Source organism: Oryx dammah, unplaced genomic scaffold, assembly GCF_014754425.2.
Source record: "Oryx dammah isolate SB20612 unplaced genomic scaffold, SCBI_Odam_1.1 HiC_scaffold_29, whole genome shotgun sequence".
In the NCBI taxonomy this organism is placed as follows: Eukaryota; Metazoa; Chordata; class Mammalia; order Artiodactyla; family Bovidae; genus Oryx; species Oryx dammah.
In genome coordinates, this window is record NW_024070213.1 from 11,686,288 (window position 1) to 11,701,880 (window position 15,593).

Below are 15,593 nucleotides of genomic sequence, written 5' to 3' on the forward strand. Positions count from 1 at the left end.
TAGGAAGGGGTCCAGCCAGGACTTCCCCCCAGTTACCCCCTCCCCAGAAGGGGTCCAGCTAAATTTCTGGAACAGGGGCCTACTAGTTCTCTTTTCCCTAGGGTTTGCTCCTGTCTCACTGGGCTGGGCTGGGGTCAGGGGGGCCGGTTACCCAGCGGAGGGCTCCCAGTTAGGAGAGAATTCCTTCTGGGTCTGAAGACTGTGACTTGTGTAGCCCAGACCCAGTCAGCCAGAGGCCAGTCAGACAAGGTGGGTCACTTGGGGATCAGGTGGATGACCCACCCAGAGGCCTTCTGGTCCTCCTGCCCACCTCTCTCCTGGCCGCTGAACCCAGGCCTCTGGTCCATAATTTTGATCCTGTCTGCTGAACCCTTAGGAGAGGTCATCTGTGTGAGCCCCAAGTCCTGTCGGCCTGTCCCTGGAGTCAGTCTTAAAAGCACAGGATGTTAAACGGGGCACCTCCTGCAAACGCAGAGACCTCCCCGAGACTGGTGAAACCTGGTCCCCTAAAGTGCCCTCGGGGAAGCCCTCTTCCATCACGCAGCAGGGTCCCTGGGGCATAGGTGCATGTCCTACCCCACGGTGTCAGCCCTCAGCTGCACGGTGGCCAGGCTCACGGCAGGGCTGATACAGACCTGGGTCTCTCTGCTCCCCCACTGCCCTTCCAGGGGTGCCCCAAAGCCAGGCTGGGAGTTTTCATTCACCTTAGGGGACTGGGAACACCCCATGCCCCTGCCTGGGGACGCTGTCCCAGCTCCCAGTTCCAGGCTTGCCTCCCACCCAAGGAAACCAGGAGGCATGTAGGAAAATACAGTCTTTATTGGTCATCTGAAACAACAAACCAGAAATATAATTTTGCCTTTAAAAATCTTCTGTCTCAGGCTAAGAGTCCACCACTGACAACGCCCAGCCTTCCCCCACTCCCCGAATCCCCAGATCCGGTGTCAGCCAGCACCTCAAAAGAAGGAAGACTGTGGCCAGCCGGGTGGGCAGCCTGCACTCGGCAACTCCATCCTTGTCCTGCCTCAGGCCCGTGTTCTGGGCACCCACTCCCCCGAGACCTCCCGTCTCAGAGCCAGAAACCAGCCTGATGGCTCCCAACCCTCCATAAGCTGGGGGAGGCTGGTGTCCTGCAGAGAGAGCCCCAGACTCACCTCAGACCACACTGACCAAGGGGGCAGACCCAGGCAAGGAGAGCCTGCACTGCCCCCTCCCGCCCCTGCCCCCAGCCTCAGTCCCTTTGGTGGTTTAGGGGGCTATGGGCAGAGATAGACAGGCTCCCAGGGCTGTGCTCTGGTTTGGGCCCCAGTCTAGGGGCCACGAGGATTGTGGGAAGCCAGATGGAGCAGACGGAACGCTGGGAAAGGGACCCCGCCCCCCGACTGATGCCTCTGAGCAGAATGCAGGCGGCTTTTCGCTGCTCCCAGCGTCTGCTTGGGATGTGCTGGCAGGGCAGTTACAGAGTATGAGCCAGTCCCCTGCCCCGAGGTCACAGGCCCAGGGATGCTGAAGGTACAGAGCAACAGTTCTGGGGCTGCAGGCTGTGGGAGTGGGGGTGGAGGTCCCCACAGGGCCTGGCAGGGCTGTACTTCGGCAGCGCTGAGGACAAGCCCGGTTGGTGGTCTGTACCTGGACACCCAGGGGGCCCGCCGTCCACACACGCTGCAGCCTCAAGGCTTCTGGGCCAGCGGCGTCCCCAGAAAGCCCAGCAGGAGAGGTGTGAGCAGGTTACCATGGCAATGAGCAGCCTCATCCAGCAGCTCCACCTTGGCCCCCGGAGAGGATCTGAAAGGAATCCTCGTGGCCATGGGTTTGGGCTTCTCCCTGTCAGCTGCGGGAGGTTGTGTCAGCAAGCAGGAGGTTGCGTGGCCTGGGTGCCGAGACCAAGGGAGAGGCCTGGCTCTGCTCTCCGAGGTTCTACGACCTCTGTCCCCGTGCAACTGTGAGTGCAACACCGAGCGACTGGGAGAGTGACCTGTGAGCGGGGCAGGGAGGCTGGTGATGCAGGGCCAGGCAGCGTCAGCCAGGGCGTGGTGCTGTGTTTCCAAGCGCTGGTCTCAATGGCAGGGCTGGTCTGACTGCACGTTGGTACCAGCTGCTGGAAGCTGGGCCCAACATCGGCCAGCTCAGAAGAGAGTTCCAGAAACCGGCCCCGCACCCTAGTTGCAGGCGAGATGAGTCGGGCCAGAGGTGGGGAGCATCACAGGCTGTGAGCTCTGACTGCAGGAGAGGCTGAAGGGGCACGGGGGCGCCGGGCCCAGGAGCCTCTGTGGCACACCTGTCCTTTCTGCCCACAGTCCAGAGCTCTGGGGGCCCAGGAGGAGCGTCAGCACACGCTGGTGGCTTCCGGAGGCTGAGTCCACAGAGGCTGGGAGGAAGGTGGAAAGGGGACGGCAGAGGGAGAGCCAGCGTACTTCCCCACCCTCTTTGCCGGGCTCTCAGGCCACGGAGGAGATCTGCTTCTGGTCCTCATGCTCGCCCTCCGGGTCGCCCATGAGGGGCTGGCGCTTCTTGAGCTCACGGTGGTACTTGGCCATGAGGGAGGCATAGATGCAGCCATAGGCGGCGGCCACCACCATCATGACGCAGACCACGCCACAGACCACGCCCGCGATGATCACCGTGCCGATGGCCCGCCGCACGCTCACGGGCCGTGGTCTCTGCTTCTGGGGGCAGGCGGTGCTGGGCTCAGGCTCGGGCTCGGGGCCTGGCTTGGGCTTGGCAGGCTCCGGGCTGGCCTTGGTGCAGGGCGGCCCGGGGACCTCCTGCCCGGCTGAGCTATTCTGATCCTCCAGCTGGGAGCAGTAGTTGAACATCTCCATGGGGACCATGCGCATGTCCTTCCCCCTCAGCTCCTTGGGCAGGGTGCAGGCCAGCTGGTCCAGGCGCCCCCCTGCATCGGGAGAGAGAAAAGGTGGGATGAGAACCAGCAGTCCCTCCCCCAGCCCCAGGTCCCACGTGGAGGGCCCAGGAGGACCATTTTCCACCAGCAAGGCAGTGAGTCCTGCAGCCACGGCGATAGGAGACGAAAGTGGGGGACTAGCGTGTATGAAGCCCAGAGCCGGGGAGGCGGGTACACATGGTGGCATTTAACCCATGCAGAAGCCTTGTGACGTGGATGGTATCCCTGTTCCTATTTGATAGAGAAGCACACAGACATCCCCAACTTGCCTGCTCCCCAGAGTCAAACCGGCCACGCCCAGCCCGGTGCTCAGGAAGGAGGGGCCACGACCCAAATTCAGTCCATACCCCTCCTTACCTGATCCCCGCTGGCCCATCTGTAACCCAGGCGCTGTCCTGATCCCTGCTGACCTGTCTGTAATCCCCGGCACTGTTCTCCCCAGCATCTCACGCCCCCGGGCTCCTCCCACTAACACCAAGGGCAGAAGTCGGAGCCACACTCCTCCAAGAGGGACCTTGGTCCCTAAGGTACCGCCTTGGAGAAGGGAGAGGAGAAACCACAAGAGTGGTGTCCTTCTTAGAGCAACAGTGGCCCCGTCAGTGCCCTGGCCGCAGCTCGCTGAGCCCAGAGGCATCTTGTAGGGGACTACAAAGACCCCCGAGGTCAGAGGAGGGGCCAGAGCCAACGAGGGCGTGTGGGCCACAAAGGCTGCCCAGGCTCGCCCGGATGACGGCCGAGCCAGACTTGACCTGGGAGAGGAGGGTGCAGAACGTAGGTGGGACGAGAGGAGGGGAGCTGCCCAGACCCCCCTTTTGGCCTCCTTCAGTGTCCAGAGACCGAGATGCAGGCACTGCCTGCCCCCGCGGAAGGGCCTGGGCTCCTGCCCCCCGTCCCTGCCGGCACCCAGCCCAGCCCAGCTGCCGCAGACTCCCCACACAATAGACATCAGTCTTTCCTGGGTGCAGGAAAAGCCTAGGTTATTTGTTTTGGTTTGGTTGGTGTCTTTTGGAGGCATGCAGGGTAGAAAATAGCTCCAACAGTGACAAGTTCCTGAAATGTCCATTCCCCTCCATGCTCTTTACTTCTCGGTGACCGATGACCGTTTGGAGGGGCAAGGATGTCCCCTGCAGATCACACATCGGTCTGGTTGTCCAATCCCCCGTGCCGCCAACCGCCTATGCAAGGCTTCCACCCCGTGAACTGTGTCCAGGGCTTTTGTGCCAGCGAGAACTGGCCATGGAAATGGGGCTACCTCACCTTCCTGCTCCAAAAGCCTGAGGCTGACTCCCTCCCGGCCACGTCATCTTGTGCAAAGTACCTAAGTCACATAATCGCTCACGAGGCTCGATTTTCTTGGCTGTCATAAGAACGACCATCTCAGCTGCTCTAAGGGGTCAAGCAGGTCATGGGTATGGAAAGATACTTGGAAACTGGAAACTATACAAGTGTTCACTATTATTTCTCCTCTCACAGAAAATGGGAGAAATTACCACAGTGACTAATATTTTATGGCACTTCATCATTTGTAAAATGTTTTTAAAACGTATGAGAATATTAGGCAAATAATGAGATTGTGGAAACACTCTGAAACAGAGAGTCAGCCTGATGAAAGCATTAGAGTCCTTTTCACATCAGTTCATTCATTCAGCAAATATTCTTGGAGCCCTACTTTGTGCTGGGCACCAAATGGTTTCTAGTTAAGCCTGGTTAAATATTACGACTTCTACCAGCAAGCAAGTGGACACATAAATGAGTAAGCTTTACTGCAGACCCACTTTACACTGAGTACTTTTCCAGTTACTTTCCATGTGTTTCCGATTTAATCTGCACAGGGATTCTCTGAGGCAGATATTGTTATTTGCCCCGTTTCACTGATGGGGGCACAGCCACAGAGGCTAGCCTACTTTCTCAAGATCACACAGCTAGTAAGTGGCAGAGCCACGAAGCCAACCCAGATCTGGCGCTTTTAACCAGAAGGCTTACATCTTTGCCCTCCTGTCCATTTCATTTCATCATTTTGAAGCTTTTTCTAGGACTTGCCTGGGGTTAATGAAAGGAGGAAGGGAAGGAACTGGAAACCAGAGGCTTTGGGCTTCTTAGCCAAAGCTTTGATAACATAACTTCTTGGGAGGAGGAGTTGAGATCAGCGTCAAAATGAAAATGGGATTGGATCTGCAGGTCTGAATTCTACTCTACCTCCTGAAACTGTGGGTGTGTAAGAGGTGGCTGCGTTATTCAGAGGAGCGAGGGTGGTTTTAATCCATCCCCTCTTCCCCGGGCCCAGGGATGCCCAGGGGACAGTTACACGGTGTGTTCAAGCCCGTCCTAAAAACCTACAGAAGGGCGAGCATGTGGCAGGGAGTCAGTCTGGAGAGACAGAGGGCAGAGAAAGGTGGCCGGAGCGGAGGGGCACAGGAGGAAGGGGTGGCACCAGGCCCTCTGCCTGCTGCTAGCCCATCCAGCCTCCCCTGCACTCACCTCGGTAGGAGAACCACTCGAGCCAGCGCTTGAAGTCCCGCAGGTGGCAGTCACACTCCCAGGGGTTGTCTGCCACCTGCAGCAGCTGCAGGCCGGCCAGGGGCTCGAAGGTCCGGCGGTCCAGGCTCTGCAGGCGGTTGGCGCGCAGCGACAGGGACCGCAGGGCGGGCAGCCCATCGAAGAGGCCGGGCGGGAGCCGGGACAGCCCGTTGAGGGACAGGTCCAGGTGGCGCAGGCGTGGCAGGGGCTGCAGCAGTGCGGCGTCCAGGGCCCGGAGGCTGTTGTTACGGAGCTGCAGCTCCGTTAGGTTGGCCAGGTCCCCAAAGGCTGCGCGCGGCAGCCGGTCCAGGAAGTTGTTGGAGAGGTCCAGCCGCTGCAGGCCTGACAGGTTGGCGAAGGCCCCGCCGGGCAGGGAGCTCAGCCTGTTGTTGAGAAGCAGGAGGCTGCGGGTGGCGGCTGGCAGGTCCGGGGGTGGCGCGGTCAGGCCCAGGCCGCTGCAGTCCACCTGCAGGCCGCGGCCATCGCACGTGCAGGGGAAGGGGCAGGCGGGGACGGCCTCCGCCACGCACAGGGCGATCCAGCAGGCGAGCCCTGGGGGGGTGGACGGGGGACAGAGGGACAGACGGTCACCGCCTCCTCCTGCTGTCTCTTTCATGCGGATCCCACAAGAGGGCCTTGCCAGGATCCCCGTGGCCACCCACAAGCGTGCAGTAGCTTGTCCTAACCACGTGAGACAGAACTCAGTACCCGCAGCTCCCTCACATGAACAGATCCCACGTGGTGGGTCACTTAGGGCACATGGGCCCCCGACACGATAGACGTTGACACGACAGAGGACATGGGGCTGTGAGGGGACCTTCCACATCCCCTCCAGGGGCGCTGCAGTGGGAAAGATTCTCTTCCCTTCTCTTGATGCCCACCCCCGAAATGCACCTAGAGCTGCACGGAGAGTGGGTGGGGCCTGTGCTGTATGCACCAAGGGGCACACCAAGCCCCCCTACTCCAGCCTGCAGGAATCCCACATCCAAGACGGGCCAGCACCTCAGGGTGAGGAGGGAGCCCTGGCACCCAGCTCCCATCCTGAGACCGTGTGGAAATGACGGGGTGAGACGCCAGGTCCCCCTCCACGCAGAGGACGCTGGGGTGCGAGCCACACAAATCCTGGGTCTGGACATGCCCCACATCTGTTCTCGCTCCACAACCGGGCTTGCCCTTAGCCATGGGCTCCGTCACCAGTTTCTGCAGGAGGAATCCGGTGGCAGCGTTCCTCTCCTGGTCTCATGGTTTGCCCAGAGCCCTTGTGGCGGGGCTGCAGGGGAAGGGGCAGTCAGAAAACAACGCCTCAGGGCAGCTCGCTCTGGGGTCTGCCCTTCTAAGAGTGAACTCAAAGCCCCCTTCGCTGTCCTGGGTGTCCCCGTGGAGGGGGAGGGAAGCTGGCCAAGCCCAGAGGAAGGCCCCAGCCAAGGAGTGATGGACAAGTTCAGACCCACTCTGGCCACTTGGCTCCACTGGGAGGGGCAGCACCTCCCTGACCAGGTCCAGGAGGGGGTGGCTCTGAATCTATGTCCAGCAGGGCTCTGGTGTCTGGTGTCCCGAAGGGCAGGGCCTGGGGGAACAGGACAGAACTGCACCCCCTTTCCTGGAGGGTCAGTGACACCGGAGAGGCCTGCCCAGGCTGACACCTGAGCCTCTCTCTTCTCAAGGGGGGAAATCAGCACAGGTAAGGCTGTGGATGCCAGCTGGAGGCCCTTCCGGCCACCCGAGGTCACCTGCTGGACCGCTGACCTGTCACCCTCTGAGCTGACTGCGGTCAAGGCAGCCTGCCCAACTCCCCCCGCCCTGCCACTCGGAAGTCAGCCTCCCTTCCTTCGGGCCCCACTTTACCCAGAGGAACACTCAGCCCATCTGGCCTCCCCACTCAGAAGGACCAACGGGACTAGAGGTCACCGTCCCCCCGTCCCGAGAAATTCGGGCCAGTGTGAAAGCTCTGGTGACGAGAAAACAGAGCCGTGTGTTGCGAGGTGTTGAGTGATTCTAGAAGGAGGCTGAAAGGGGAGCTGGGCATCTCGGGGCTCAGCCGCTCTGCATGGTGAATAATTCAGCTCGCCTATGTCGTGGGGCGGTGGCATCTCAGGGCTGACCGGGCGCCGGGAGGTCAGGCGGACAGACGTCCCCCTGGGATGGTTCTTATCTCTTACCCCGTAGCCTTGACCCTTCAGCTGTGTGAGAATTCCCAGGGCTTTCTTCACCCGACAGCTCACTAGTCTCCCTTGTGGGAAGTGGGCGGCCTTTGTGTCACCATATACGGGGGAGGGCCTGGACCACACCCCTAAAGTCCTTCCAGCACCGTGTCCCCAGAGCCCACTGGTTCCCTCCATCTTGGGGCCCTAAGAGCGGGCTCCAGGGCCACTCAGCCTGCAGCCAAGCAGGACAAGAGGTTTGCCATTAGAAGAGGGAGATGGGGCCCCTGGGCTCAGGAGCAGACCCGTCTAAGGGGACAGACCTGTACGTGGGACCCCGTTCCCGATCCGCCCACCATGGAACTCAGAGGTGGCTCTTCCCCTGGAACTACAGGCAAGGCTGGTGACAGACACCCGGGCAGATGGTCCCTGCAGCCCCGCTAGCCCCGATGCCCGACCTCCCCCCACCACCCACTCACAAGAGATCCGCCTCCACAGAGCGAGCCAGGTCCTCGGCTCAGGGCGGCCGCCCGGGGCCAGCATGGTGGCTGCCAGGCCCTGCACCTCCGGGGAGAGGAGCCCCCGTCCGTCCACTCGGTCAGTCCTGAGAGAGAAGGAGAGAGAGATGAGCAAAGCGGGCATCGGGTGTTCCAGCCCAGGGGTTGTGGAGGGGGCTGGTGTCTCTTTACACTCCTCTCCTGTTCTTCTCAGCTCTGATTCTCTGGCTGGGGGAGGAGGGGTAGGAGGGGGCTGAGAAGCCAGGAACCCTAGCCTCCCTGGATGAGTCAGGGAGCGTGCAGGGGCAGGCGGGCATCTCGGGAGCCCTCAGATGGAGCCCAGACAGCGCTGAGCTCTGGGCTAGGAGGTTCAGGAGCCGTCCATCTCCACCCCCACCCCAGCCCCCGTCCTCAGCCTGCCCCTTCTCCTTATCTCCCTCGATGATCTCCTGAACGTGTTTGGAGTCTTGTGGCCTCCTCCCCCAACCCCCAGGTGCCTAAAGCCAGGGCTACCTGGCTCCCCACCCCACTGCACTCTTACCATGGCCCCCGGGGAGGCAGAGACCAGGCCCAGCACAGGAGCAGTCGGTGGGTCAGTCGGTGGGTGGATCACGGGAGAGGCCCAGGCCCCCTGGGGCAGCCCCCTGCTTTCCCTCCACGGTCTCCTAGTGGGGGAGCAGCCGTGCTCCGTCCTCCGCCTCCAGCAGGTCTGGGGAAAAACTCATCAGCTCAGGGGCTCGTGCTGCGGTGGGGAGACAGGCCAGGCAGAGGGTGAGCTTGCAGGGCCAGGGACAAGGAGAGGGGGCTCCGCCTCCCAAGGGACCCGCTCCCGCCCCAACTCAATGGCACAGGCCCTCCTTGCTTCCCTCCCGATGTGGCCAAGGGCCCCATCACAGCTGGGCCTGGCGCCAGGTGGGGAAGGCCAGCCAGGAGGGGGACCGTGATGCTGCTTCCAGAGGGCGGCCACACGGGTCCCCCGGTGGCTCCAGGTTGCAGCCTCCCGCTCCCCCTCCCACAGCCGGTTTAATTCTGGGAGCCCGGGAGCCAATGGCAGAGCCGAGCAGACGCTGAGGAGGTGGGAGGAGCTGCTGGGGGCCTGCTGAGCCCTGGAATCTCATCACCATCAGGGTTTCCCTCGGGCACCAGGGGCCTCTCCCGCCTCCTCCCCCCCTCCATACAGCTGCCAAGCTGCCTCCTGGCCCCGCGAGCCCAGTCGGAGCACAGCGCCCCTGGGTCCTCAGCAGCGGCCAGGCAGGGGCGCCTGCTCAGCGTGGGGGCTGCTCGGGACTGGGGGGGTAGGTAGGGAGGGGACCGCTGCGGGGGCGGGGGGCGACCTGGCTCTGGCTCTGGACTTCAGCCTCCATCCCCTGCTCTGGAGGGCTCACAGCCTCTCAGAGGCTGCAGAGGAGGCACACTGGGCAGATGTGGAGTGAGGTCCAACCTTGAGGATGGACCAGGTCCTGGGCTTGGCAGTGGAGGAGTAGCTCAGGGGTCATCTCCGGATGCTCCCCCCACCTCCCAGCGCCAGACCCCTTGGGCTGCTGGCTGAAACGCGCAGGTCAGGGTGGGCTCTGGGTTCAAGTCTCTGTCAGCTGCTCTGTAAGTTAAACCCCATCAACTCTCTGGGTCTCAGTCTCCTTATCTCGAAGGCGATAAGCAAAACACACTGTCCTCCATGAGACCAGTCTAATCATGGGAGGCTAGTTCATGTCTGCTGAACTCAGGACACGTTGTCTTGGAAGACAGTCTAGGTGACCCCAGGTAGACGCAAGGAGAAGGCAGGGCCCCAGGGAGGGGTCAGCAGCTTACAAGCCTGGCCGCTGACCGCTCTTTCCTGCCCCCAACCTCACACCCCTGTTCCTGAGCCCGTACCAGGCGGGCAGCAGTCACACGGCGGTCACCGTGGGCTGGGCTCACACACGGCCTCCAGACCTCCATCACTGAGGTCGCTGTCCACCCTCTTGGCCCTGACCCTCAGAATAGCCCCTCACTGTTCCCACCAGCAAGGACCCTCATGTCAGCAGCTCAAAGCATCCACCCGGTACCGGGCGGGTCAGCGGCCACCCAGGCTCAGAGATGAAGACCAGCTAGCCTGGTCACATGGCCGGCCAGGGACAGAAGCCCGCTCCCTGGTGATGGTTCCCTGCAGTGGCCCCAGCAGTGAGACATGGAGGTGTGGGCTGAGCAGGGTGCACACACGCTCCCAACATGGCACGTGGTGAGACAACCCCAGAGAGTGTGCAGCCAGGGCCCATGCTGACACACGCATACGCGTGCACTCACGCACCCTCAGATGCTGCCCCTCCAGCAGTTCTTGAGTGCCCCCAGCAGACAGGTGCATGGGGTGGCGGGGGAGGGACCACTGGCCTAGAAGCAAGGTCGAGAGAGGCCCCTAGGGGGCCCTTCCACACTCAGACCCACCCACGGGTCTTTTGGCTGCCATGGGGAGACAGGTGCCGGAGAGCCCTCTCCCCCAAACCCAGGCCCCATGCCCACCTGGGCTCATCCTTGCCTCCCCACCGCATCTCCAGAGTGAGCACCTGTCCGTGAAGGTGACTTGAGTGCAGGTCCTGGCACCCTGCCCCCCAATGTGAGGTGCATTAAAGCCAGCCAGGTCCATTAAAGCCACCATCTGGGGGGAGGGGACGCTGGTGGCCCTAAGATCTCCAGAGAAGCCTGACAAGAACAAGCCCCTCCCCAGGTCCATGGGGTGCAGACTGTGCTCCTTCAGGAGTGGTCCTGCCTGCCTGGGGACCCCAGAAGCACCCCTCAGGGACCCCTGGGCCCAGCACTCTGCCCTCTGGCCCACCTCCAACCTGAGGACCCCCTCCCCCCACTCCAAACCCGGAAGCTTTCAGCCTCGTTAGGAAAGTGTGACCTACATCAGGAAGCCGGGGGCACAGCTGCTAAGGCAGGCGTTGGCCGCTAAGGAATAAATTCACACTGTCTGGGAAGGGAGACCCCACCCAGGTAGAGAATGGAAACAAGTGAGGGTGGGGGGAGTCTCTAGGCTCCAAGGCCCTCAGCCCTGTGGGCATTTTTGTCCAGTCCAGGGACAGGGGCACAGAGCGGAGGGCAGCCCTGCTGAGAGAATCTGGACGGAGATTGGTCAAGAGCTGAGGGTCGAGCACCCCGAGTGCCCACCAGAGCAGAAACAGGGGCTTTGTGCCCACCCAGCCCCCTGCTACTCAAGGGCAGTCCAGGGGTCAACAGCACCAGCCTCCCCAGGGACTTTCTGGACCCAGGCCAGGCCGACGGGGTTGGAACCTGCCTCTTACAAGATCCCAGGCAATTCAGGTATCTGGTCAAGTTTGAAAGGCCCTGGGCTAGGTCACTCCTCTCCTGGGGGGCCGTTTCAGGGGCCCGGGCAGCAGGGGGTAGTGCGGGAGTGGTAAGGGTGCTGGAAGCATCACCTCCTGCAGGAAGGCTCTGGACCGGGGAGACAGGTTACCATAGCCACAAGCAGCTGTACGTGGTCCCCAGTTCCCCAGCTATTCCCTGGGCCGAGATGCGCTGTCAGCCCCACTTGCAAATGGGGAAACAGAGGCTCTGGAGACTCAGTATCTTGTCTCAGGTCAGGCAGTAGAAGGTGGCAGGCTTGCATCCAAGCAGTCCAGCAACAAGGCTGCTAACCTGGCTGTCTTTGCAGGCCTTTAGGCTGGTCCTGCTTTGCCCTGCCTGCACATGGAGGCTGCCGGAGTGGGAGGCAGGGGGCAGGGACGGGCTGCACCCTCTCAGCTGCCCAGCTGCTCAGCTGACCCCACGTCTCCTTGTCCGCTGGCTCAGTGTACCTGATGTAGTTGTTCTTATCAAACTGGTCGCCCCCTCCCCGACGCCCTTCTTCCCAGAGACGCCCACAGATGCCATGGGGAAAGTCCTGGCGGGCAGGGGTCTTGCTGGGGGGTTGGGGAGGATGCTTTCTAGAACCCCTACAGCAGGGGCTGTGCACTGAGGTGAGCAAGTGGGCTGGGAGCTCCAGGGAAGCTGGGGCGGGAGGTGCTGACGGGCAGGAGGCGGCAGCTGGAGCAGAAGGGCCCACGTGCTCCCTCCCAGCCGCGTGGGGGGCCGTGTCCCCTGGAGACTCGGGGGCGGGCGCCTCACCTGGCCCCGTGAAGGAGCAGCCTGCCGTGTTCCTGCCTCCCGCAGACACCCAGCTTGGGGGGCCTCCGATCTCTCTGTGCTTCTGCACCCACCCTCCCTCCTCCTCCAGGCAGGGCTGGCTCAGTCTCCGGTTAGAAACCTCCAGGAAACCCCACAGGCCTGGTGTCCATGCCCCTCCTCCCTGCTGCCCGGTCACGTCCATCCCCCTGAGCCCGGTCCACACCCCACAGCCAGGAGCATCCACTGTGCCTTGGCCGGCACGCCTGCCCCTGGAACATCATGCCAACTGGCCGCACACCCTTCCCCCTGGACTTCCACCCCAGAGCGAGACTTCTGTAGCCTGCGCTCTGCGGGGAGGTGAAGGTCACAGAGGCAAGAGGCCAGGCTGATACCACTGCCCAGGGCCCTGAGGACAGCGCCCTCCTTCCCATCCACCCAAGCCCAAAGGCCCCCGGTAGGCAGGACCGGGGCACCCACGCTGAGCCCTGGGGGTGGCACCAGGGCTGTGCCCTCCACCCGCAGCCACCGGTCTGGCCTTCCGGGCCCTTCCCACCTCTTCCCTGCCCGGCACCCGGAACACACACGGCTCAAGCAGTGCGGAAGCAGGTTTTTTTAAATCTCTAAATTTGTTCTTGGAGGAGACAGCCTCCTGGTTCATTTTTAAATGCGAGTCCCGTTTTCATCCCCAACTTCCTGCAGCCTGGCTTCCTTGTCAGACACTCCCGATCTCAAGCAGACCCTCTTGGAAGACGGACATAAAGTACCCCCACCCCCGTCACTTCTCACAGGAGTTGCTTTTGGGCAGGCTCTGGACCAGGCTCAGTGCTGGCCTCGGGCAGGCAGGGGATGAGGAGGTCTGACCTGTGTAGTGGAGGGGAGAGACCTCCCCTGGCACCCCAACCTTTACAAACCCCCTCTCGGCCCCTCAGCTTGGGGACTGAAATGCGGGCAGGGTTTGCTCACTTGGCCCTAAACACAGCTTCCAGGCAAATGCAAAGGAGCCAAATCGGATCTTAAGGAGCCTCCCCCTCCTCCTTCCGCCACCCCCGGCTGGCTTCCCTGGTCTCCCTCTCTTGGCAGAGCCGAGCCTGTGCAGTGGGGAGGGGGGATCACTGCGGGTTTCCCTCCCGGCTGGACTCCTCCGCCCGTCTCCACGTGCTCAGCCTGCCCCCCAGCACCCCAGCCCGTGTAGTTATCTAAGCTGCCGGGTGTCAATCTGAGTCAGACCAGGTGATACCCAGCCGTGGCCTGACAGCCAGGTGCCAGCCTGCCCCCGCCCACCCCAGGCAGAAGACAGCAGCTCAGGGAGAGGACAAGGAGGCCCGGACGCCTGGTCAGGGGGCCTCTGTCCTGCACTGTCCTGTCCTGGCCACCCCTAAGCTGAGTCCACCACCCCCTCTAAGGCTTTCTGACCCCTTTGTAGGTAGAGGGGTTGTACATCTGGGGGACTCCAGCCTCAGCTTGGTTCCCAGGGCCCCCAACAGGCTTGGGTGGGCTGAGAGCTGATCCAGAGCCTCGAGAAAGGGCAGGAGGAAGGGCTTGGAGGCTCCCCTCCCTCGTCCACTCCCAGCCACGCCCCCCAGGGAGGCTCCGCCGGAGCCTGGGGACTCAGGTCCAGCTGGGGAGGGCTCCCCTGCACCCCTGTCTAAGGGCAGCCTCCTGGGGGCCAGCACCCCACACTGAGGGCATCCTGTAGAGAGGTCAGTCAGTCCCCAAGGTCCAGTGCCCCAGGCTGCCCCCTACCCCAACAGACGTCTGCTGTGCCCCCTTCACATGGCACCCAGACCCCAGGGCTGTCTGTGCTGAGCTGGGCGTGCAGGTGGCCCAGGGCCCCTGGCTGGTGCCCTACATGCTGCAGGGATGGTTTCTATGCTACCGGGCCTGTCGTCTGGCCCCGTGGCTGCCTTCTCCCTCCTCCTCGAGCAGAATGCTGGCTCCTGTCCCCGACACCGGGAGGTCAGAGTTCCCTGTGCCCTTCAGCTGCCCAGATGTCCAGTCCTGAGTCCTGCCCCAGCCCCAGCCATTGGCCCCAGGTAGGAGGCATAGCAGCTGTCCCTGCAGGCACAGAACCTAGCAAGGATGGGCTCGGGCCCCAAGCCCAGCTCCCGCAATGCCCCCCCCCCAACCCTGCACCCCCGCTGAGCGCTCAGCACTCACCTTTGGCAGGAACAAGCCCCTTGAATCAGTGGTCTGAGCCGTCCAGCCAGCCCCTCCTGGAATTCCTGGAGGAATCAGACAGCAGCACAGCCCGATCCCCAGCAGGACCCGGGTCCCCAGCAGGACCCGGCAGCAGCGCACCGGCGGGAGGGACGCCTGCGGCCGGCCGCCTCCTCCTGGGGCCAGGGCTGCGGGTCAATGACACACGGAGGAGCAGAGGGAGGGAGAGAGGGAGCCGCGGAGAGGGGCCGGCGGGGAGGGGGAGCGCGTGTGCGAGCAGAGAGCAGCGGAGTGACAGCGGGGGAACATCCGCGATGACAGCGACAGGCGCGCTCACGGGAGGCGGGCGCACAGGCGGGCTGGTGCACACACACCGGAGGCGCTCACCCTTGAAACCTCCCATTTCAGGGGGAGACGCGGCCGGCCGTGAGCTCCAGGGGCAGGACTGCTGTTCACCAGCGCCCCCCACCACCACCTTCCCTCCCCACCTCTGCAGGCTTTCCTGCTCTGGCTGCCCCCCACACAACATCCTCTAGCTCTGTCCCCTCTCCCCTTCCCTTTGAGGACCAAGCGGCAGGACCCAGAGCACAGAGGCCCCCCCGGGAAGCAGCGGGAAGCTGCTCTGAGTCTGTTCGGAGGTGGGGGCCGTTTTTCCCACCCTGCCTGCAGGTCAAAAGGACACCTTCTGGAGGGAGGGGTACACGAGGGCCCATCTGCCTGAGGTCCTCCAGGGAGGGGCCCCAGGCCACACAGAGTCAATGGCATGCAGACACACAGAGGTCACTGAGCCTCGTGACCCCAGACCAGGGCTATCTGGGGAGGGAGACGCAGGCAGGCTGGGCCGGGGCCTGGGGGCAGGTTTTCTGGAGAGCCCTGGGGTGAGCCTGGAGGAGCGCTGAGGTGGGGAGTGGGGGGCAAACCAACCCCCCTCCCCAGCCTGGACCTCTGGCTGGATGGGGAGAGATTGACATCAAGAGCTCAGAGGCCTCTCTACCGGCCAGTCAGGATGGAGGCATTGGAGAAATCGATATTCCAAGGGAAGGCAGGGGTTCACCCGAAGGAAACGAAGTCAAGGACCAGTCGGGGAGGAGCCGCCGGCTAGAGCTGGACCCTGGTGACCTTCCTGGCATCTTTCAAAGCCTGCCTGATGGCTAGACACGTGGCGTGTTTGTCAGGGGTATCCAGCATCCCTCTTCCTTTACGCCCGCTTTCGGGGGTCCGTGGTCAGCACTGGGTGAAAGCTGAGAGACCCCTTGATACTCCTGCACCCTCTTTCTC

At 62.7% G+C, this 15,593-nt stretch overlaps 2 protein-coding genes across 2 annotated transcripts in view; one reads left to right on the forward strand and one right to left on the reverse strand.

Moving 5' to 3' along the window:
* The window catches only part of CACNA2D4 (calcium voltage-gated channel auxiliary subunit alpha2delta 4), a 66,083-nt gene that overhangs the window by 37,877 nt on the left and 12,613 nt on the right, over positions 1 to 15,593 (forward strand). The gene's annotated exons all lie outside the window — the stretch shown is intronic.
* On the reverse strand, positions 800 to 8,103 carry LRTM2 (leucine rich repeats and transmembrane domains 2). The gene is made up of 3 exons (XM_040233659.1): positions 8,040 to 8,103; positions 5,381 to 5,971; positions 800 to 2,893 (listed from the first exon to the last, which is right to left on the reverse strand). Exons 1-3 carry the CDS (start codon positions 8,101 to 8,103, stop codon positions 2,439 to 2,441), a joined length of 1,110 nt encoding a protein of 369 aa, XP_040089593.1. The 3' UTR covers positions 800 to 2,438.